At 52.4% G+C, this 23,928-nt stretch overlaps 3 protein-coding genes and 1 long non-coding RNA gene across 8 annotated transcripts in view; 2 read left to right on the top strand and 2 right to left on the bottom strand.

Annotated features, from left to right (window-relative positions):
- EPHB1 (EPH receptor B1) overlaps positions 1-3,801 on the bottom strand; it is a 73,106-nt gene extending 69,305 nt beyond the window's left edge. For both annotated transcript variants that reach the window (XM_071752011.1, XM_071752012.1), the window contains exon 1: positions 3,503-3,801. In XM_071752011.1, coding sequence (XP_071608112.1) covers positions 3,503-3,560 — 58 coding nt within the window. In that variant the 5' untranslated portion in view covers positions 3,561-3,801. The remainder of the gene's footprint in view (positions 1-3,502) is intronic.
- The window catches only part of ANAPC13 (anaphase promoting complex subunit 13), a 206,397-nt gene that overhangs the window by 116,815 nt on the left and 65,654 nt on the right, over positions 1-23,928 (top strand). The gene's annotated exons all lie outside the window — the stretch shown is intronic.
- Positions 16,008-23,652, bottom strand: LOC139799730 (uncharacterized). 3 transcript variants are annotated; one of them, XR_011727437.1, is made up of 5 exons: positions 23,534-23,652; positions 20,998-21,123; positions 20,540-20,675; positions 16,917-19,259; positions 16,008-16,818 (listed from the first exon to the last, which is right to left on the bottom strand). It is a non-coding gene; the product is annotated as an uncharacterized lncRNA (long non-coding RNA). The 3 variants fall into 3 exon arrangements; XR_011727436.1 differs by having other exon boundaries at positions 16,008-19,259; XR_011727438.1 differs by lacking the exon at positions 23,534-23,652 and adding an exon at positions 23,365-23,515 and having other exon boundaries at positions 16,008-19,259.
- Positions 23,650-23,928, top strand: part of KY (kyphoscoliosis peptidase) — a 36,002-nt gene continuing 35,723 nt past the window's right edge. For both annotated transcript variants that reach the window (XM_071752005.1, XM_071752003.1), the window contains exon 1: positions 23,650-23,777. In XM_071752005.1, the coding sequence (XP_071608106.1) occupies positions 23,737-23,777 (41 nt within the window). In that variant the 5' untranslated portion in view covers positions 23,650-23,736. The remainder of the gene's footprint in view (positions 23,778-23,928) is intronic.

The following is a 23,928-nucleotide window of genomic DNA, read 5'->3' as shown; positions in this document are numbered from 1 at the left end:
GGCTGTGCTGCATTAGGGGGAAAAGTAATATTCAAGGCTTTAATTAAGGCGAAAAATAAATCAAGACCTTCACCTTAAGGAAGGAGAGCGACATGAAATACAGATGCAGACGTCGCCCAGGAGGTGGATTCCAGCAAGGCTGCTGCCGATTCAGGGACAGCCCTGCCACAGCCATCTCTACCACCATCTGAGCTGCAGTCCAGGGATCAGAAAAAAAAAAAAAAAAAAAAAAAAAAAAAAAAAAAAAAAAAAAAAAAAAAAAAATCTCCATTTTCAGTTTTTTCAGCTCTTTGTCATGCTGTGGTGCCAGCCACCCTGCAGCTTTGAGCCAGCAGGACCCTTTGGAGGCCCTGGGACATGTTCCCTTTCCTTTACCTCCATCTTCAAGCCCCAAGCACAATGGGAACAGGGAGGGAGGAAGAAGAGTGAGAAAAGGGGTAATGAATCAGTGATACCAATAATTAGGCAAAAAGAAAAAGATAAAACAAAGCAACGCAGGCATCTGCAGTCTCAGGCCCCTTTTCCATGACTTGACAAAACACTTTCCTTCCAGGCTGACAAGACCTGGACTCACTCATCATACCAAGAATAAGTTTTTTCCCCTTGGGGTTTGGCTTCCCCCCCCCACCCCCCCACCCCCCCTTCAGATAGCTTGTGCAAAACAAGTAAATGGCTGGCAGGATACTAACACTTACAAATTCCCACGCAGAATACTAGCACTTGCAAATTCTCTCTTGAAAGAGTGATTCCTAGCTTCTCCTTTGAAAATCGCTCTGCTCAGGGTGAGGCAGCTGAGCCAAAGGTGGAAGCCCTGGAAGTGATGATGATGATGATGGTGATGGGCAGTGTGGCAGCTGCCAGCTCGGCACAGGCACCACTCCAGCACCCAGCAGAAGCAGAGGAAGCCTGAAGGATGCCTGCAACAGATGTGCACGTCCTGAGCGAGCACCCGTGGCGGGCAGCAGGCAAGGAGCAGCAGCCAAGGACATCACCCTGGAAGCAAAACCCCAAACTCATCCCTTCTCCCGGGCTGTGGTTCCAAAAGCCAGGTGGGCAAGTGAGCAGAGAAGCACAGGCAGCCAAACCAAGCTGATACACCAGTCCTCAAGCAGGGCTTTCCACTTCCCTCCCCATGCTTTGCTCAGCCTGGTGCTGCACGCAGAGGTATGGGAAGAGGGAAAAAAAAGAGCAGGGAGCTGGTGGCCAGGTAAGCTCATTAAATAGCATCATCTGTGGAGGAACTGCACCAAAATGGACATCAGCCCCAGCTGACCCATAGACACCTCAAACTCTGACAGCTCTGGAGTTAAAACATCTAACGTCAGGCTGCTCCCACCCGCTTCCTATGCTAAATGTGATTATATTTGGTTCAGCTAACACGAGAGAGAGCACGCGAGCGGCTCCTGAGTGATTGCAGGGTGTGGGAGAGACAGAGTATTTGTTCCTGTCATCTCCTCACGTCCACTCTTCACAAGACACAAAAAAAGAAAGAAAGAAAGAAAGAAAGAAAAAAAAAAAAAACAACTATAAAAATCCAGATGTCCAGCAGAAAAGCCACAGGGTTTGGTAAAAATCTAGTAACCACAAGAAAACTCAGATAAATGATCCTACTCTCTCACAGGCTGCTGTGCTGCAGGCAATGAGTTAGCAAGGTTTTAAGGAGGATAAAGAAATGTTTGCAGGCAGCCCTGGCCCCTAACCCAGCTGCATTCTCCTCTGACAGGATGCAGAGCCCCAGACATCTCCACAGCCCCCAGGAAAGACTTTTTGCCTCGCTGGCTGACTGGAGATGCAGAAGCCATCCCTCTCTTGGCTGCTCCTGCAGCCCACGGCAGCGCTGGGCTCCAACCGTAGATTTTCCTGGCTGCCGGAAAAGGGAGAAGGCTACCATCAAAACCAGGCTGGTGGTCCCTCCAGGGGGAAAGCCAGAGCCCAGGGTAGGTCAGGCCCTAGGAGATGCTTCAGCTCACTTAGAGAAATCTGTTTTAATCTAGGAAATTCAACCACTGCACCAGGAGGATCCATAAGGATTTTAAAAAGCTCCAATAAAATGGTGTTTTCTTTCTACAACCACGCCAGTCGATCACCACCTTAACTCCAACTTGCATCCAATTGCTCTGCCTCAGAAATCCCCAGCCCCCAGATTTTCCCTTAACTCCGACATTTCTCTCCCAGGATGCTACTTTACTATCCAAAGTAATTTCCACAGCAGAGCAGATCCAATATTGCTCTTCAACAGGTTTCGGGGGGAGGGGGGGGGACGCCGATGTGATGAATGGCTCTGCCGGCCTGGCCTGTGCTTTGGGGGGGGAGAGTGGCTGGGGAAGAACCTGCAGGACACGTGGACACAGACATGTCCCCCAGGACTGCTCTCGGGGAGGGACAGAGCAGAGGTCTCCCTACCAGCCCCGATTTTCAGCAGTGCCTGCAGCAGCTGATGCTGCAAGTACCGGCTAGTGAAGCGCTGCTAACAGGTCCTGGACCTTCTCAACCGAGCAAACACCCACCTGGTTGCTCGCGTTCTCACCTCCAGGGATTTCTACAGAGCTGCCCAGAGAGGAAGCTCGAGAAAGAAGGAAAGCAAACGCCCAGGCCAGCAAAAAAGCCGGTGGCAAGCAGGCGCCGCGAAGAGCGGGCCTGGCCACCACCATTCGGCAAAGGGCAACCACGGCCAACACCGCTCCCACCCCACCGCAGAATATCCCGAACCGGCTCCGTATTGCCTCCGTGTTGCTGAGCCACCGGTCTCCTCCCAGCTCAGCCACGACCTCGCTAACATCATCTCAATTCCACCTCCCCTACCCCCTCAAAGAAGGGGTCCGAGCCCCATGGTGGCCACCAGCTCAGTTGGCCCACAAGACCCCCCGGCTCCCCTCCCCACAACCACACGTTCCTCGCTGCCCACAGCCCAGGGCCACACGTTTCCTCCGCGGCTCCACCGACGGGACAAGCGTTTCCTGGCACAGCCCGACGCCAGGGAAGGAAACCCCCCACCTCTTCCATCAAGCTCACAGGGGTGTCGGGAGGCACAGGAGGAGCAGGATGACCACCGGCAGGCCCCTGCACAGCCACCGCCCTGGAGGAGGGTTCCCACCGCCCCCCTCGGACACAAGCCCTCCCGGGAGAGGACCCGGAGGGGGCTCTGGGCGCAGCCGCCCGTCCCACGCACGCCTGGACGGGTTCCCCGGAGCACCCCACACACACACTCGAGGGCTGGAAACCCCCTGCCCCTTCCCGGGGCCACTTTCGGCCCCGTTGCAGCGTCCCGGGCCGGTTGCCCCGGACTGCAGGAGGACGGCTGACACCACCGCCCGATGCCCAACGCAGCTCCGCGCCCTCGGAGCCAGCCCCGGGGCCGGTGCGCAGAGCGGGGCAGGGCGGGCGAGCCGGTTTCCCGCGGCTGCGCCGCCGATGCAGACGCGGCGAGTGATGCTCCCAGCCCCGGGGACCCGCGGCTCCGCATTCGGCTCCGCATCCCCCTCCGCTCCCGGTGCCGCCTTACCTTCCACGGCGGCCGCGGCGGCGGCCAGGCAGAGCAGCACCACCAGATCCGCAGCCATCGCCTCCCCGGGCCCCGCGCGTCGTTGCTCCGCAGGCGTCAGCCGCTACCGGCGGGCGGCCGTGAGCGGGCATGGGGGTGCGTCCGCGGGCCAGGACGGGCCGGGCCGGACTGGGCCGGATCGGTGGGACGGGGTGGGACGGGACGGGACCGGGCCGGGACCGCGTCGCCTCCCCGCGCCGCCCGGGTCACATCGCCGCCGCGAGTGGGGAGCTCGGCCACGCCGCCGTCGGCCCCCGCCGCCGCCCGGCCCCGCCCCTGCCGCCGCTCCGCCAATCGCCACCGCCGCCTGGGCCTGACCCCGCCCACGCCACCGCCCCGCCAATCCCCGCCGTCCTCCAGCTCCGCCCCACCAATCCTCACCGCCTCCCGTCCCCGCCCATGCCACCGCCCCGCCAATCCCCGCTGCGCGCCCCGTCGCGCCCCCGCCCCCCGCCCGCTACCGTCCGAAGGGAGAGAGCGCCCCCTGCCGGTTTGCCGCCGCCCCCGCCTTCCCTTCAGTCGGAGCCCCGACGGGGCGGACCCCGAGCCCCTCCGCTGTGCCCCGGGCGGGGACCGAGACCCGAATCCCCTCTTTGTGCCCCGCAAAAGGAAGGCTGAAGAGACAGCCGCAAACGGACAAACAGCCTCAAACAGGCAGCCGCACACCGCGGGGGGGGGTCTCCTTTACTCACCACGAAACACGGCTGCTACCAGCTCGGGCTCAGAGAGTTCGGTGCTGGGGTCTCCGCCCCTCTCAGCTTCTCCAGAGCACCTCACCGCTTGCAGGGCAGAGTTCCAGAGCCTGAGAAGAGACCTCCAGGAGCAGGGGAGCAGCAGCAGGCTGCCCTCAGCATCCCTCCACCACCACCATGGCTCCTGTCTCCATGCCCATGTCATCACAGTTCTGCAGTGTGGGATCACACCCTCATCTGGCCTCAAGCAATTTGTACCCTTGGCTGCTGAACAGAATCATCCAGAAGAAATCACCAGCTGGCTGAGGTTGGAAGAGACCTTAAAGCTCATCCAGTCCCAACCCCTTGCCATGGGGCAGGGACACCTCCCACCAGCCCAGGTTGCTCCAAGCCCCATCCAACCTGACCTGAGACACTGCCAGGGATGGGGCAGCCACAGCTTCTCTGGGCAACGTGGGCCAGGGTCTCTCCAACACTGAAGGAGACTCATCCCACACACCTCACCAAACCAGCCCCTGGTCCTCTTCCCAAACCTCACATCCCCTGGCACAAAGCTGACTGCATCCTTCTTTTCCTAACACTTCCCAACATCTGGGACCACGCTGGGGAGGGGGCAGCGAGGGCTCATTGGGGTCACAGTCACCTCACTGCACTCAGGGCTCACGTCCGGTACTGCAGATGGACCAGCATCTCTGAGAGGTACCGAGCACTGGAAAACCATCAGTTCCGCAGGGAAAGGGAGTGCAAAAGACATTCAGCAGTGCTACAGAAAAGAAATTTGGGTTTTTTGTTTGGTTTTTTTTGCAGTTGTGCAATGTATATTTCAGGCAGCTCCTATTCAGCTGAGCAAATAACAGAAAAAATTGCCAAGAACATTCTGGCTAAGTTTTAAGGAAATTTGCTTTCATCTTGACAAGGCTTCTACATTTCCTTCCCATGAATATCTCAGCAATCCAGTTTACTCACTCAGAGGATCACAGAAAGAAAACTGTGAAGTAAATGTCAGTATTATTTGCATCTTTATCCAGTCTGCCACAAAAGCAACACCATGTTATTTATCTGATCTAGCACAACTCAGTAACAGCTCAAGTATAGAATATTCATGATGTGCAAAGCAAAAAAAAAAAAAAAAAATGTTAATCATTTGAAAATACAAGAGGCTGAGTACGAGTTACTCAGAGAACTGCCTCACGTGGGGGGCTTTCTTTTCCCCTGTCCAAATAATTGTTATCAACTGAAAAACTCACATTCAGGAACACACATTTGACCAAAAGAAAGGCTGACAATTTTTGTACAGCGAAAAAAATGAAATGCATCAATATTCTTCTGCTTTCGTTTTCAGCTGGCCAAAGAGTTGGCTGCGCTGGGTAAAAGCCAGCTGTGTTTGTTCAAAAAGCTTTGTGTTCTGTCAGCCTTGCTCCCAGCCTCTGAACACCGACTGCTTCTCCTGCAGGAAGCAGCTCGGGGAAAAAACTCTTCACTGCAGAGGGGCAGGCAGAGGAAGGCAGCAGCACTGCTCTGCAGGGTCACCTCTGCTCACTCACCCCGTGGGATCGTGGCCACAGGCCACCCTAGAGCTGTCCCCACCACCATCCCTCTGGAGGAAGCTGCAAGGACTTTGAAGCCAGCTTCTCCCTTTGGGGGCAGCTTTTGCTCTGTCTCCCCCCTCTGAGCCTTCCATCAGTGGGAGGCCTCTCCTAGAGCACCCTGTCCAACTCATGGTCCCCACCCTAGGACCAGAAGACCACCGATGAGGTCTCATCTTCTCCTGTTTCTCCCCAGGACCCTGTGTCCCAGAGCTGCCTCCAAGCAGACCAAAAGGCCCCACAGCCAGGGCAGTGGCAGCAGCACGCTGTGGCTCTCAGTGAGCACTCTGCAGAAGACAAAACCCCAGCTCCGGGCCATGGTAAACCCTCTGGTTCTGTCCACCAGGCTCTAGTGTGGGAAGGATAAGGAGCAAAGACCTGCTAAGAGCACAGGCAGCCTCCGGGCAGGCCGGTCCCTCTGTTCCTGTGGCACACAGCCGGCAGCACATCGAGATGGTGGCAGTCAGCTGCCAGAATTAGCTCTGTCTTAATTAACAGCTTTGCCTTTGTTCTCTGATGAGGCTTCAGGCGATGCCAAACTCTTGCTGGAGGATGAAGATGTGGGATCCCAGAGAAAGGAAACATCACGAGTTATCATATGTGGCAGCACAGATCTCTTCCTATGAACATCCCTTGGAACCCCTTTCAGGACCAAAGATGTCACAGCCCAAGGCTGTCCCCATCCTCCCCCCACCACACTGCAAAGGGACCAGTTGAAGAATCCCACGCAGCCATCCCTGTGCACATGGTGATGGAAACAGCCCCGCATGGGTGGCTCTGGAGGGATCACCCTAAATTCTCTGAGCTATGAAGCAGCAAGCCTGAGGTCCAGGAGCCCAGCATCCCCTGCAACATCCTGCATCACCCAGCAGGGGATCAAGGCTCCCGTGCTTGCGCCAGAACTTTGGCCCAGCTTAGACCAGGGGGCCCACTGGAAGGGTGCCCTCGGTGGCAGGAGGTTCCCAGAAAGTCTCTCACCAACATTAGAGCATCTCAGAGCAGCATAAAAGTCAAACCAACCTTCTCTTGCACCAGCCCCCTGGGGCAGAGGACAGGAGCCTCTCCTAGAGTCAGGGTAAGCACAGGCCCTGAAGCATCCATGATGCTCCTGGCTCATTTTCTAAGTCAAGACCAGACCTGAGGAGAGGACAGGAAAATTTCCATGCAGCACAGAAGCTGTCCTCAGCAGCGCTCTCGCATCCCTAATCCTGCCAAGGCAGCACAGGCTGCTCTTAACAGCTTGACTGTGCATTAACTGCAGAGAAAACGCAAGCACCTACAGCATCCTCGTGGAGTCAGAGCCTGAGGAGCTGGTAAATCCTCTCCCCAGCCAGAAAAGCACATTCCCTCCATTTTCCAGCATTCCAGGCTCCTCTGGCGTGCTGCAGCACGTGAGCTGGGTGATGAGGGTGAGCAGCATTCAGCCCCTGCAGCACTGCCTGTGCCCTCCCCCCCAAAGTGATATGATGTAATAATATTAATTAGCCCCAAATCAATGCAATATGATGTAATAATATCAGATGGCCCCAGTAAATGCTCAGTCTTCTCAGCACACAACTTGGTGCAGCACAGTCCAAAGCACTCGCTGTAATCCCAGGAGAAATAACCTCAGGGAGACTTCTGGACTTAAAATACCACAGGGAAAACAAAAGGGGGGGAGAGAGAGAAGTTATTCTCCTCTTCATAGAAAATTCGGGTATCTTATCAGAGCAGAAGCAGAAGCTGTAGTAAGGACAACTCCTTTTGTCACATGAACAATTTGGGGACTAAACTGAAGCGAGACGTGAAGAAAAAGTAGGTGAGATGAAGGTTAATTTGGCAGCCGTAGTGAGAAGAGCGGGAGGTAGGGGATGGGAGAATCTATTAATTCCCTGAGCAAAGGAGAGATGCAGTCAGAGCCAGGACTCGGAATAACTCCCCTCACAGTAGCAAAAGATAAATCATGAGTTCTTCTGGTGGAATATTCTGTTTATTAAGCACAGGACTAGCAGACAGTCAAGTGCCAAGTGCCTCGAGCCTCTCGGCGCCCGAGAGCGTATTAATCACTACAGATGATTGAACAAGCATGAGGAGGGTATTGGGAGGGCTCTGCTGCAACACCAGGCAGCACATCACAGCTTCCTCTGCTCCTCACCAGGCAGGGAAGGCACCCGCTCCTCTAGCAGTGGCCAGCAAGACAGCCTTTCTTTGCAGGAGAATTGGCAAGTTCTCCTCCAAGGAATTAAAAAACACCAAAACCCTCACTTCGATTTCAGAGGTGATGCTATTCCTGTTTCCCAGTTTTTCCCCTTAATTGGGGTTTTGAGGATGGCTGCCAGCCCCAGTGGATGTGCCAGCCACAGGGCAACACGGGTCTAGACCAGGCGTGCTGCTTGCTCCACATTTTTCCTTCCCTCTCCCCACCCCATCTTTCCAGGTGGAAAGCTCTCTTTGTTCCCTTTGAAGGCAGGGGATTAACACAAGCAAATGCAAAAGAGGAAATAAAAACAAAAACTCCTGTGTCTGAGGATGGATGACTTCTTTTTATCTGTTCCTAATCCGGCGGCTTCAACTTTCATTTCTTTAGGACAAAAAATATCTGAAGATTAAATTTGATGCCAAGGCAAGCTATAATAAGTGACAGAAACACTCCGTCTCAGGGTCTCCACTGGCTCTGTGAAGTCAAAGCATTCACAGTGAAAAAAGCAAAACACAGACAGACAAACACTTTCAGTGGAGATTTGAAATAAAAACTCTTCTCATGTTCCAAATGCAAAAACTACAGAAAAAAACCATGATGTCTCTCCACCAAGGAAATTTCATTATCTTGAAGAAAAATGCAATTTATCTTTGGAAGCTTAAAAAAAAAAAAAAAAAAAAAAAAAAGTGGGGAACCTGTCTCAGGAGTTTCACTCAATCACAGTACTTGGATTTGTTGCAGTCTGAGCTCTGGTTCTACTTCTGGAAGAAAACAAGAGATGTGAAATTTCTAAGGTGCAAGTCTACCTAAAGCAGAGGGGATGAAAGAATGGTCCAGCTCACTCCATATCTGCTGCTTTGTGGTCCTGCTCAGACCTTTTTTTTTCCCACCAAAATCACCCAGCAGAGTGCCAAAAGTTGGCTGTGGATCAGCTCCCCAACTCACACACAGGAAAGTTCCCATTTTTCTACTATATGGTGATGACTTTCCAGTTGCCACCTTGATCAGTGGTTCCACAGTCACTTATCATGAGGTCAATGTGAATTTTTTTTTCCCTTTTTCCTATCACTCACAGGGTAATTACACAGATGTTTGCACTCAAGGGCAAGTGTGTCCTGCACCCTCACACAGAGCACAACACATAGGACTGATGGCCTCACCTGGGCAAAATAGCACCAGGTTTTTTCCCCCAGGTAAAGGGGACAAGACCAAGATTATTCAAACCTGCAAGCCCGTGTGCTAGGCACAAGCAGAGGTGAGTGAATGTCTTTGCAGGCATCACAGCCTGCCTGCTCTGTTTGTTATTGATCTCGGAGACAGATGGGTGTGAAGGCCAGGAGGACCTCCTGCTCCTCCCTGCCCTAACCTGGCTGCAGGGACACTAAACCTCCCTAGGCAAGTTTTGCCTTGATTCTTTAACTGCTTGCAAGAGGAACCTGCATCCCAACAAAGCCTTGACAAAACTTCCCCTTTGCCTGCCCCGGGTAAACATCCAAACTGCCCTAGCAGCACCTGTAGGGCCCCTTCAAACAGGGATGATGGGCACCACAGGGTGGGTTGACAGCATCCAGAGTCGCTTGGGTTGGTAGGAAAAGACCTTTAAGATCATGGAATCCAACCATTTAACCAAACTCTATCAAGCCCAGCACTAAGCCATGTCCCTCACCACCACATCTACCTTCCCACAGTCCCACAGATCAGCTGCTAAGGCCACAAGATTCTGGTCTGGCTCCTGAGGTGCAGAGCCTCCTGCTTGAGCAGCCAGAGTGGCCACAATCATAGCTCTGCTGGTGACCCACACCACCCCGAGCTCTGCTCCACGCCAGCAGTGAGGAGGGGAGGAAGGTTTCACCTCATTAATCTGACAAGCAGAAGGGGACACTGATCTTCAGAGATATGATCACTGCACAGTCCTCAGCTCCCATTCCTCCGTGTCACAGCTCACCATTCCCAGAGCCTTTCCACACGCCCATTTAAATGCAAGCCCTACAGGAAGGAGCTGGGAGAGGAATGAATGATTGGCAAGAGACATCAAGAATCTGGCGAGGGGGGATTTGGGGAAGTTTTGCATTTCAAACAGGGCAGGCAGAGGTTTGCCCGGAGTAAAGAGGGAAGCAGGGAGCTGCCGTTTCATCAGTTAACATCTGGCAGCTGCAAAGCTCTGAGATGATTCTTCCTCTGTCCTCCAGAGAGTTCAGATCTGGGAGGGATGCCAGAGACACGGCAGCCAGGAGGGGATGAAATTCCTTCACAGAATCCAAAACAGGCAGGCAAACGTCATGATATTCTTCCTTCCTTTTAAATAAGAGACTCTTCAATGCTGATTGAGCATGTGGAGATTTTTTTCTTTTTTTCTCTTCATCTAAGTGGAAGGGGGAGGAGAGCAGAGAGGGAGGTACAGGTGGGGGAAGGGGAAACAAAGAAATCACAGCTTTTTGAGCAAAACCTGCAAATACTTTTGTTCAAAGTCTGCAAAAAAAAAAAAAAAAAAAAAAAAAAAAAAAAGCTTTTAGCCATTACCTATATTTCTCTTTTTAAAAAGCCAGCAATGAATTGTTTCCATTTACAAATACTGCAATTCGGTTACAGAAAACCAAGAAAAAATCTATTTTCAGGTAAAAAAAAAAAAAAAGCTAAGCCTGTCCTGATCTTTCAGCCAAAACTTGGCATTTATTTAGGTGTCATTCTGAAAATTGACAAGAATGTGCTATAACAGCTGGTGTAAGACTATCACTTGCAACCAGATTATTTCATTAGGGGCAAAAGGATAAAATCCACCTGAGTAGCATCTTATGATATGCACACCCCCCATCCCCACTTGTCTACCAGCTTTGCACTTGAGGTGACCAGAACCCAGGGAAGGTGGGAGTCTTCACCAGGAAGGGGTCACAGAGCAGCTAAACAGTCTTTTTAATTACAGAGGAAATTGTCCCAGTGAAGTCTGGACACAGATGCTGCCTCCCTGCAGGCGTTCCACCTGTCCATGCCACCAGGTCCATCCCAGCCCCTCTCCAGGTTGTACATTGCTCAAGGGCATGAAGCAGCTCAGCAGCTCTGTCCCACAGAAAGCTGCTGTCACTCGTGGGGACTCTCCAGGCAATTTCTGCACCCCACTCCTGCCAGCTCAGCATACCCAGAGCTCCACCAGCCTGAGCATCAGCCACCAGCCCAGCCACGGTGGGTCAGGGCCAAAATCCCTCAGACCAGAGCTGGAGCTTTCCCAGGAGCTGAAACTCTTGTGTGAGCAGCCAAGAGAGGGGAGCTGCTCTGAGAGCTTCACCAGGCCAGTGGTCTCCCCTCCCCAAGCTGGGGACCAGCACCCCGAGTCCCCTCTGGCCACTCAAGTGACCAAGGTTTTCCCCCCACCAACCTCTGGAGATCATCAACCCACATTGCTGGGGGCTCTGTGTGAGCAGCTGCCCTCAATAAAAAAATAAAGATGACCCAGGAAAGCCACACGAGGGGGAAGAAGGACCCAAGGGTCTGGGCACGAGATGCTCTCTCCATACTATAAGTGACCTCAAACATTTGCACACATCACATGCCTCCCCCTCCCCTGCACTGCCCTCCTTCCCTGAAGGCACAGAGGAGCTCAGGACCTGCCTCATTACTAGGGAATGATTAATTTCTGAAGTCTGCTGTGCCCCTTTCAAAGGTTTCATGCCAGTTTGCCCCCCAGCAAGCCTCGTTTCTGGTGACAGGAATGAATCCACATTTCACTTTGCCAACACCCAAAGTCATTTTCTCGTTTGGCCTCGGAAGGACACGGCAGCAAACCCTGTACAGCTAAATCATGACTGGATTTACAGAGGTAAGGAGGAACTGGGAATGTAAAAAAAAAGAAAGACAATGAACTGTTGGTAAATTTATGACATAGAATCTGACCTCATCCTGCATAAATCTCAGTGTTCCTGGTAAATACAAAGATTTCCAGTAAATGAAAGACACCAACAAGAGCGTAGATAAGTGAACTGGAAAGCAAACTGGTATGGAGGGGGAGCAGAACAAGGACCACATCCAGACCTGTTAGAACCCCCAGCAATGCCTCCTGTGCAGAGCAGGAATGGAGAACATCTCCCTCTCCTTCTCCAGACAGGTAAACACTGGAGGGGAAAGGGGGGAGAAATCCTCTGTCTTTCCCCAGTCACACAGGGAAAGGCAGTGTCCCACAAGCTAAATATTAACCAAAAGGATGGAAACCCACCAGAGGGGGCTGGGGCAGGGTGCTAGGGCTGCCAGTTGGGCTGCAACTCCGCTACCTGGAAACAGGTTTTCTGCCCCCTGGGAAAGTGTTTCCATGGCTGGCTTCCATTCTCTAGGAGAGAAAAAGTCTTACTTTGGGGGGAGGACCATTAATCTAATTATTTTTAGATGACATTTCTAGGTGTGTTCTCAAAGCTCCCAGCTCACAGCAGAAGCACAGATGAGAGGAGGGGACCATTGTGGGTTGATATGAGACCACTCCCAAAAAATGGGTGGGAGCAGATGAAAGGCAGTGAGTCTGGGACCGGGAAGATCAAAGAGGAAAAGTGGAGGACACCTGGCAGAGGACAACCAAGTGCTCCCTCCTCTCCCCATCCAGGGAGGGCTTTCACACCCCCAAAAGCTCACTAACAGTCAGCAGAGGCTGTGGGACAGTGAGTCCACCACTGACTTACCTTCCACATCCCAAATGGTCCCACAGGGGAGTCTCCCAGATGGCTCAGTCACACTGCACATTGCTTAACAGCCTAACCCCAAACCCAGGGTAGCTGCCTTTAACAGTCACCTCCTACAGGTGCTTCACTCCTTCCCACAGTCCCCACCACTTCTCTGGAGCCGCTTGCGATCCTGAGCACCACAGCCCCAGCGAAACCTCTCAGGGTGTGCCTGGGTCCTCATTTATCCTCTGATCAGATCGCAGCTGCAACTCATTCCTTCCTGATGGGACTTTTCCACCTGGGCTTGAAAGCATTGGGCAAAATCTCTCTCCCCGCCCCCACCTTCAGCTCTCCCTCCCCCAGGGGCAGTCCCCAGAAGCTGTTCAGGATGCTCCTGGGCTGCCCAAGGGGAGGGAGATGCCTCAAAAATCAGCAGAGAGGGAATTTGGGCTGTGTTTTCAGGACATGACACGCTGCTGACCCAAACTGCTCCGCACCAGCACCTTTGCTGCTCCCACCCATCAGCAGCTCCTCCACCTCCAGCAGCTCTTGCTCAGCTGTAGCATTGCTCCCACTTTCTCTCCAGGAGCTTCAAGCATCGCCTGGCGACGACGTGGCACTACACCCCCCTTCCTCCCTTTGCCCTTTCATTTCTCACATCAAAGTTTCCTTTCATCCCCCGCCTCCTCGCTCCCGGGGTTATTGTTCACATCCCAGCCACTCCGCTGGGAACTGCTCGGTGCCCAGCGTGGAGGTGAGGAACCCTCCAGGGGGGAGCCAGCACCGGCACCAGAGCAGCCCAAAGCCCTCCCCCCTGAGCCTCAGGAGAACCCCACAAAACCCCCACACGGAGTCACCACAGGGTTAGGAGGGAGGAGGTGTGCCAGGCAACCACATACACACGAGAAAGGGAGACAAAGCCCAGGCTCAAAACGTGGCACTGGATTTCTGGGACTCTCCGCACGCACAAAAGTGCTCGGGTCACAGGGGGATGGCAGAGCACCCACCCTCAGTGCCAGGGGAAGAAACAGGGAAATAGCACCAGCATAGGATAAAGGTCACAGAATTGTCACAGTCACTCTAAAAATCACTGCTTTTGGTCTTCACTGCCACAGCACTAATCACAGAATTGTCACAGTTGGAAAAGACCTCTAAGATCACCACCACCAGCTGTCAACATCCCCCCCCAATAAAATATCTCTACCAATACCTGTACCACCCACTAGAACATGTCCTGAAGTGCCTCATCCGCATGGGTTTTAAATCTCTCCAGGGATGGTGACTCCAGCACCTCCCTGAGCAGCCCATTTCAGCACCTGACTACTCTCTCAGTGAAGAAATTCTTCCTCATCTGCAGTCTAAACCATCCCTTCTGCAACTTCAGGCCATCTCCTCTGCTCCTGTCATTGTTCACATGAGGGAAGAGTCCAGCACCCAGCTTCCTACAGCCTCCTGTCAGGGAGTTTAGAGAGCAATAAGGTCTCCTCTCAGCCTCCTCTTCTCCAAATTACACATTCCCTCAGCCTCTCCTCACAGGGGTTGTTCTCCAGACCCTTCCTCAGCTTGGTTGCCCTTCTCTGAACTCACTCCAGCAGCTCCATGTCTTTCTTGTGGAGCGGGACCCAGAACTGAACACAGCACTCGAGGTGCTGCTCACCAGTGCCCAGCACAGGGACACCATCCCTGCCCTTCTCCCCCTGGCCACACCATTCCTGGTACAAGCCAGGATGCTGGTGGCCTTCTTGGCCAGCTGGGCAAGATCCCCCAGGCAGGACAGGCTGGCACAGGTTATCCCCAGGTTTCATGCTCTGATGCTCCCAGGGTACAGAGGTGATATAACACCCAGGAGAGGGAGAAAAAGGAACAGCTTGAGCAAAGCCACACTTCTGAGCCTCTCTGGCAACAGTGGAATCATCCCTTCATTTCAGATGAGCTGATCTTGGTGTCTGTATGGTGTGCTTTTTTTCCTCAAAGGTCAGAACATCTGAGCAGGCGTGCGTGTGTGTGTATTTGCAGCAAAACACTGATCCCTTTTGAGGCCATTCTCTGTTCTCTGTCATTCATTCCCTCACATCTCTAAATTGTGGGGAAAATCTTTCAAAGCACGCATGCTCAAAACCAAATTGTTATGTGAAACATTTTTTTTTAACCATTTCAATATTCCTTGTGCCTGAGGGCATCACCAGAAAGTCCCCAAGCTCACGCCAGCCTTCCACAACCTTCAGCTGCCTACCTCCACCTTCTCCAGGAGTCCCAAGGCTTTTGGTGAGCACAGTGATTTCTTCAGGGCCCTGTGGGACCATCCCAGTGGCCTAGAGCCTGCAACTGGGAAAAAAAAGCTGAAAAACAGGAGCTGTGCTGGCTTGGAAGCACAAGAAGGGGGGATACAGTGAGGAGACATTTCTCTTTCCAACTAGAAGGAAACACTGCCCTGATTTCAGCCTGTAGCATGCCCATCTGCAGCACGTGCCCAAGCCCCATGAGTGATGGAAAACAACAATTTTTCCCCCATTCTGCTGCTCTGGCCCACAGGGCTGGCAGCCCAAGCCTGCAGCAATCAGGTGAGACCCAACTGGGATGAAAAACACATGGGGCTTGGGGTTTTTTTCCCTCCTGTTTGCACTGCATGTTGGCATTTGGCCAGGCTCCAAGCCCCTGCAGTTGGTTGTAAATCATCCATCAATCATTATTTTAAAATAAAAAAAAATAAACCCTTGGCTGCCCCTCACCACCAGCAAGCTGAGCCAATGCCTACCAGAGTGTGGGGATGGGCACAGTGCTTCTGCCATGGGGAGGCAGAACCTCAGGGCCAACACATGCCAGCCCTAACATACCTCATCTTGAGTACTGTGCACAGTTTTGGGCACCACAATATAAAAAAAGACATCAAGCTGCTGGAAAGCATCCAGAGGAGAGCCACGAGGATGGTGAAGGGTCTGGAAGACTTATGTGGAGCAGCTGAGGACACTTGGATAGTTCAGCTTGGAGAAAAGGAGGCTAAGGGGTGACCTCATTGCAGTCTACAGCTACCTCAGGAGGGGAAGGGATGGGGCAGGTTCTGATTTCTTGACTCTTGTGACCAAAGAGAGGACTCAGGGAAATGGAAGGAAGCTGAATCAAGAGAGGTTTACATTAGGTATAAGGAAAAGGTTTTTCATCCAGAGGGCAGTTGAGCAATGGAATAAGTTCCCCAGGGAAGTGGTCGCAGCCCCAAGCCTGCCTGAGTTCCAGAAGCATTTGGATGACGCTCTCGGGCACACGGTGTGATTCTGGGAGTGCCCTGTTGGACTTCATGATCCTGATGGGTCCCCTCCAACTTGGCTTATTCTAATTCTACCTGCGACCGTCCAAACTTCCTAAGCCTGTGTATCAAATAATCCACTTATTTCTTTTTTATTTAAAGAAAATATCAACAAATTGAGACCCGAAGCACAACAGACAACCCTGGTTGATTTTTATATGATACATTATCCCCAAACCCGCCGATGCCAAGGAGTGGAACATACCAATTTGGGTAATTGGTGAGGGGCTAAGAGCATGCACGCACTGCTGATCTTGCTTGCTTCAAATTGTAAGTGTGCTTACAGTGCCAGCTTGTTTGCATTTCTGATGATGCAAAGCTCCAAGAAGGCAATCAGCTCCTCTAGCGCACGCAATCAGCTCTGCAGCCTCCGCTGCTCCATGGTGGGGGGAAGGAGCTCAGACTGCAATTCCAAAGCTGACAAATGCCATTAAACTCTTAAACGGAGCTGGGAAAGGTTGTGCAGAGAGCAGGCACTGCAGTGGGCACAGGGATGCTGTGGGGAGCAGGAGGAGGTGAGGAACTGACCCTCGGTCGTGATGGGATGAAGACAAAACCTTGAGGCTGGTTTGGATTCAAGCCTGAGAATTGGCTCAACTTCTTTCACTGGATGTTAGCATTCCCATTCCTCCATGGAAAACCCACTTGAGTAATCAACTGTTACAGCCCCAAATCAGCAAGGTACTTGAAGCATGAGCTGAAGTCCCATTGAAAACGATGAGACCTCAGCAGATGCTTTGCTCCAAGGGGAGGGAGCTTCATGGACCAGGTAGCAAGAAGGTGGTTAAAAGTAGGTGGGATAATCTCTGGAAGTGAACCCTGCCTGCTGGAGTGGACCCCGAGTACCTTGCTCAGCATTTTCAGGGACCTGTCTGAAGCCTGGGAAACAGAAAGCCTTTGGTTTGTTGGCAGCCCAACCTGAAGAGGCTTCAGAGGGTGGTCCTGGAGCTCTCAGGACACCTCCAGGCCCTGCTTACCCTCGACCCATGAAACAAGAGCATCTTCTGGCGTGCCCTGAGCCAGGCAGGGGTGAAGGGCACAGCACCCACAGTCACTCCAGGCAGGGCCAGCATCTCTGGATGGTGTCACCTCTGGCATAGGGATCCCCCAGCAAGCTGCAGGCTTGCCTAGCTCTGCTCCCTGAAAGAAGACACAACACTGCTGAGCAACATGCAGGCTTGGAGCCCTGGAGCCCCCAGACCAGGCACCCCAACAGTGTCATGGCCCTGCCCCAACAATCCCCCCATGCCAGCAGCTTTGCTGAAACCCAGCGTCCCACCCCCCCTGCTGCCTCCTGGTCATGCTCCTGAGTGATGGGAAGAGCAAAGCTCAGGTTTCCCTGTGCAGAGGAGAACAGGAATAGAGTTCCCTCCTGCCAAGGACAACACCATGCTCTGGCAGGTTGTGCAGGTAACAGCCCAGGGAAGCTGCAATCTGGCTAGAACCCACCTTGGATATGAGGTTTTCACAGCCTCACAAGGGGTTAATGCATTTATAGCGACGTGCAGGTATCTCGATAACTGACCTGGTCAAAGGAGAGAGTTTTCCTGGAAGTTTTCCAGACTTTGGATATCTTTATTACAGTGAATTCCTTAGGTCACAGTCCTGACTTGTGTGAACTGGCACAGCCCTGCTGAAATCAATACCCCATCCGCCAGCTTCTGCTATTTGATGAGGTGGCCCAGGATCGCTGCATTGGTTTTATCTCCTGCCACCATCTGCCTAGTTCCCATTTCAGGGCCTCTCGCTGGAGTTTGTAAAGAAATTCAACCAGGAGGCACATATTCAGACTCAAACAAAGCCTCAGTAAGGCTGAGAGGGGAGACAAGAGCAGCTGTGCTGAAGCAGAAGGTGTTTTGTGCAGCCCCCAGGCACTGAGCCCAGAGCCCAGCCCTCTGCAAGAGACACCCTGAGTACCCTCAACCCCCAGGAGGTCACTCAGTTCAAAGACATGGGGCAACAGGGGAGGTTTTTAGGAGCAATAGCCAGGACTGAGCCGTTTGCTGCAGAGGCTGAGTTGGTGGCTGTTGCAGGATGTGTGGCTGAGGGCAGCTCCTGTGCTGCAGCACACCCAGAGGATTTCATAGAAACTGGGATCCCAGACTGGTTTGGGTTGGAAGGGATCTTAAAGCTCATCCAGTCCCAACCCCTTGCCATGGGGCAGGGACACCTCCCACCAGCCCAGGTTGCTCCAAGCCCCATCCAACCTGACCTGAGACACTGCCAGGGATGGGGCAGCCACAGCTTCTCTGGGCAACCTGGGCCAGGGGCTCAGCACCCTCACAGCACAGAATTTCTTCCTATTGCCAGGGACTTCTGTCTTGCAGCATCACAGCAGCTGATGGGGCTCTACCTGTTCCTCCACAGATTAAAAAGCAAAATGCAGCCCCATCCAGTCAGCTAATCCAGTCATAAGTTGTCTAAGACAGCTGAGGAGAGCTGAACATTCAACCAACAATTTTGAAAATACACTTGATTCTTTTGGGGCTTTTTTTCAGCTCATTTTAGTTTTGTTTGCAGAGTCCTGGGGAGAGGGTGAATGCTGCAAGCAAAAGATCAGACAAAAACTGCTTTACTGGCAACTGAGGAGTTCAGTCACGGTCACTGTCTCAGGGAGGGTTTGCTTTCTTTAGGTCTCCCAGCACTCTGGAGATTACTCCTTGGTTTCCTGGAGATCCCCAGGGATGACACTTCCCTTTAATCTCCTCTAAAGAGGTGTCCAGCCCAGGGACCAAGCACAGGATCAGCCTGAGGCGTGGTAGACCAAGAGGTGTTGATGCTTTCACAGAGTGAGAAGACATGTGAAAAAACCCAAAAAACCAAAAAAACCCTCCAGGTAAAAACCCTACCTTTCTTGCAAGAGCTTGTTGAAGAAAGTCAAAAGCAAAGTCATAACAGACATCTTTTTCAGCAGCAACCACAGCCAGGGGGTGAAAGAGAGTGGGACTGAACCAGTTCACATGCTAATCCCAGTGTGAGCAACCAGAGCTGGCACCAGCCAGAGCCACTTGTCTGACATCAGCGTTTGGCAAGCAGGGAGGGAGGGATGAACAGAAATCCATAGCACAGGTGCTGGGTGCCCAAAGCCCCGGGATATTCGCTCTCAGCAAAGGGAGACAGATGGAAAAATCAAGACAGAGAACATCTTGGATCTGGAGAGAGGCTCCCACCCCGCTGCAGGTTTCAGCAGCACCCCTGGCTTTTGCTTTTTGAGGAATCGTGGTGTGGCCGAGGAGAGGGGGAGAGCTTCCATCCCCCCCCTGGGTCCAAGTGTCCATGCAATGCCTCCAAGCCCAGGGATATTCCAGCATTTGCTCTTTCTGCAAAGAAAAAAAAAAAACAACAAAAACAACAAAACATAATCCTGAGGCCTGAGCAGAGGAGGAATGAGGGCAAAGAAGGGATTTTGGCAGGAGAGCACAGGAGGATGATGCTGTGTTGCATTTTAAGGGGGGATATAGCCCGGTGCTCCCAAGGGATGGTCAGTCCTGTCCTCACTGACAGCCCAGGCCCCACATGGCATCCCCGGGGATGCTTTTGGAAAGGCCACCTGTACATGTGCCACATCCCAATGCCACATGCCACTGTGACAGGGCTGGCACCAGCCAGCAGCGCAGAGGGAAGGGATGTGGGACAGTGTGCAGAGCTAAATAAGGGCACAGAGGCAAGGGCAGGATCATTTTAAAAGTCAAAGTTTCATTGTAATGGTTCCCATCATGGGGAAAACATCCCTGATGACAAAGGCTGAAGCACCTGCTGGCTTTTTTTGCTGGACAATGGGTTTTGCATCCAGCCTCCCCAGGGAGCTGGAGCCCACCCACCTCCACTCCCCCCTCCTTACCTTGCAGTTTTAGGACATTTTGGTTCATTTTTGCCAGGTCAGAGCAGAGGATGTCTCAGGGGACTCAGGGAAGGTGTAGACAGCCAAGTCACAGACAGCACCACTCGGGAGATGCTGCAGGGGTGTCTGCTACCCCAGCACACAAAATCCACTCATTCCCTCTGGCTTGTGGCTGCTCAGCCCTTCTGCATACCTGCAACTATTTCAGGTTCAAGGAAGAACCAAGCAGAAGTGGCTCAATGCTAGTCCTCCTCCTAGTGAAGCATCTCCTTCATTCTGAAGGACTGATTTCAGAGGACAGAGGGATTTTTCCCTCCTCCTGTGGCTGGCAGGAGGCTGATGGCATCCGTGGGCTCCAGAACTCCGCGGGACTGGAAGGAGGAAGGTGCCTGTGCCTGTGCCTGTTCCTGGGGGGAGTGATGCCCCACACAGCACAGCAGAAGCACAGCAGTGATGGCTTCACTGGTCTGGGTTTTTTTCTGATCTGTTCTGAATTTCAATTGGGTTTGGGGCTGGAGGGGAAGCAGCTCCTGGGGCAGCCCCACTACCCCTCCCAGGGCATGGGAAATGAGTGATTAAATGTGGACAGGGTGAGGAGCAGGGGGCAAGGTGGCAGCTGTAATATTTTCCTTCTAAAAGAGCAGCAAGGTAGGAGCTGGAACATAGGGAAAAGCTTTTTCACTGTGAGGGTGAAGGAGCACTGGTCCAGGCTGCCCAGAGAGGTTGTAAAGTCTCCTTCTCTGGAGACTCCAAACCCACCTGGGTGTGTTCCTGTGTGGCCTGCCCTGGGTGACCCTGCTGTGGTGGTGGGGTTGGACTCAATGATCTCCAGAGGTTCCTTCCAACCCCTGACATTCTGTGATCCTGTGAAGTGCAGCAGCGATTGATCTCACTCCTGCAGAAGAACATTTCAAAGTGAGTCATTAGGGCTGAGCTGCACATTGCCATTTATGTTTCCTGTGGTTGATGGCAGCTGCCCCAGAGAGGGGAAAACCCAGCCTGCCTGGCAAAACACCAGCAGCACAGACCACCCCCCAATAGTATATTCCTGAGCAGAAGAGACCTTTCCCAGGGAGCCTTCAGGCACCCTCCAAGCCACAATCCTCACTCAGATCAATGATCCTGGTGGCTCAGCCCAGCACTCATCACAGGGAGAGGGGGGACACCTGCTACTGAAGCTGATGGGTCCCCAGCTATTTACTGTGGGTTGCTCTTACCTCTCCCCAACATGGACACCAAGTGGAAACGCAGTGAGAAATCACCATGGTTTATGGGTTTATGGACCCAAGCCCAAGCACTGCCCCCTTTGTCCTTTTAACAGCCCGGCACTTCTCCCGGTGTCCCTGCACAGAGAGAGGCAATGTCATCTTCCCCCAGCTCTCTTAACTGCTTATTGATCCCAAAGAGCCTCCAAATGGATTTCTCTGGCTACCTATCATCCTCCATAGCCCGGGAGATCCCCTCTAGATTATAAAGCAGACATCTCAGTTATAGCTTTATTTACTGCCAATGAGCAATTAAACCATCCCAGTTCGATTTATGGCCAGCACAGAGAACTTCTCTTAACACAAGCCAAGGCCAGTTTAACTTTTGAATGCTTTCTTCTCAGCAGGTGGGAGGAAAAAAAAAAAAAAAAAAAAGGAGAAAGAAAAAGAAAAAAAGAAAAAAGAAAAAAAAAGAAAAAAAAAGAAAAAAAAAAGAAAAAAAAAAGAAAACCCAGCTTAATTTGTGCATTTTTCAAGCCTCTAGACCAAATTCAAACCTCAGCTGCAATCAGTCCAGCACAAGGTGGGATATTACTCCCTCGAACTGCATTTAAGAGATTCCCACCTAACTCGATACATATCTGCTCTTTATTAATGTTTCCAACCACCAGCAGTGAATTAATCCACTTGGAGACCAAACTAACCTCTCCATAACGCCCACATTTTTCACATTACCAAATCCATTTCTTTTGGATTTTCTTACAAAAATCATTTTTTGCCATGTTCTTTCTCCACATGAACCCAGGTGAACCCAGGTGGAGGGGTTCAGTAGCTGAGCTTATCACCTCAACGTTGCTGCCAACACTCTTTCCAGACAGCTGAGTCACCAAGAACCCACTGAGAATTTGCCCCACCAACTGCTCTCCTCCCTAGCTGAGTGTCTGTAGTATTTAAAGGCAAATCTCTTTTGAACCAACTTTATGCCTTGGCAGGACAGAGCATTAAGGTTGGGGAAGTGCTGCCAGACTTAAGGACCTGCTGCAGAACACCAGGTTTTGAAACCCATTGGAAGCGTTGCTGCCTTTGCTCTCTGAGCCGGTTTGTAGGATTTAGGTTCACATTGCTTCATCTGAGGTCTTCTCCACCTGGACTGGCAAAGTGTCCTGAGGTGCCCATGGTACCTGCCCACCCCACCAGGGACACAGGAGCCCCTGTGGAAGAGCAACTGTGCCCACCCAGATCTCTTCCCTGCTTAATAATTTTGACACCCAGTTACTCTTCTGGCTTCCCTAGCTGGTGGCCTGGAGGCTGTTTCTGATGGCCCTACAGGAACACCGAGCACCCACTCAGCCCCTGACCCTGCTGAGCATCACCCAGCACCGATCAGATCCACACTGCAGCCCAGGAGGAGCAGAGGTGTCTCAAAACACTACTTTTTGTCTTAATTATACGCTTAGAAAGGTTCTAAATAACACATAAATAAATACACATCTCAACAGTGACCACCTGGCTGGTTTTGAGCTGATCCTTGCAGACAGAGATGGGCCAGCCCTGCAATGAGCCTGCTGCCTCCTGTCTCCTTTGTCCAGTTAAAGTGATATTGGAATCACGGTTGGAAAGGACCTTCAAGATCATCGAGTCCTACTGTCAGTCCTACACCATCTTAACCACTAAATCAGCTCTCAAAGCACCACATCTACCTGTTTTTGGAATACCTTCAGGGATGGCAACTCCACCACCTCCCAGGGCAACTGGTTCCAATGCCTCACCACACTTGGTGAAGAAACTTTTCCTAATATCTAAACTGAAGTTCTCCTGGTGCAATTTGCAACCCATTACCTCTTGCCCTATCACTGGTCACTGGGGAGAAGAAGCCAACACCTGCCTCACTACAGCCTCCTTTCAGGGACTTGTAGAGGGCAATAAAGTCCCCCCTTAGCCTCCTCTTCTCCAGGCTGAACAACCCCAGCTCCTTCAACTTCTTCTCATCAGACTTGTTCTCCAGACCCCTCATTAGCCCAGCTCCCCAAAACTGCACAAAGGACTCAAGGTGCAGCCCCACTGAGACTGAGTACAGGGCTCAGATCACCTTCTTGTCCCTGCTGGTCACACTGTTCCTGATGCCAGGATGCCATTTGCCTTGGCCACCCAGGCACACTGCTGGCTCATGTTCAGCTGGCTAGCAGTCAGCACCCCCAGGTCCCTCTCTGCTGGGCAGAGAGCTTTCATCCGGTTTTAAATCCTATCCTGGAGCAGCAGTTCCGAGGTGTCTGCATGGAGCACCCTGGTGACAACCCCAGAGCCCTTTGACAGCAGCCGCACCCAACACGGGCAAACATCTCCTCCCTGCACTGCTGCAGGTGCCACCACCCAACAAACCTGCTTTCCCTTTTGTTTTCCGTTCCTGGAAGCCTGGAAGCAGCAGGTAACTTGTCCCATCTTGTTTCCTTGTTGCCTCCCTGTGCTCTGTGGCACCTTCACACACCAGCACTTCCCAATGTGCCTTCAAGTCAAACAAACCATCTCCATGGGTGCATTGTCACCATACCTGGAGAGGTGAAAAGGCTCCATACGTGGTAGTGTCACTGTGACTCGAGCTGGCAGGTCCAAAGATCAGTCCCAAGAGCACTGTGCTTCCTCTCATTTCCTCCTTTGTCTATAACTCAGCCTCCTAACTCCAAGGCAAGTAAAGCTGCAACCTGTTTCACCAAGTCCCAGGATTCTGGAGGTCTCGCCGGCATCCTCACCCGCATGGAACGCATCAGAAGTTTCTGCACCACCTGGGCCAGGAGGTAATGACAAACCCAGCAGGTTCCTGACATGAGGGGACCCACACTGCCTTAGCAGCCACTGCTTTTTAGAAAATATTGCAGTACCAGCTCCCAGAGAGAGGAGATGGGAGCACTGGGATGGGAGCTGGGGGAAGCTGGGAGCAGTGGGACA

Source organism: Heliangelus exortis, chromosome 9, assembly GCF_036169615.1.
Source record: "Heliangelus exortis chromosome 9, bHelExo1.hap1, whole genome shotgun sequence".
Lineage (NCBI taxonomy): Eukaryota > Metazoa > Chordata > Aves > Apodiformes > Trochilidae > Heliangelus > Heliangelus exortis.
The sequence above is the reverse complement of the archived record's forward strand: the minus strand, read 5'-3'. Positions and strand labels throughout refer to the sequence as shown.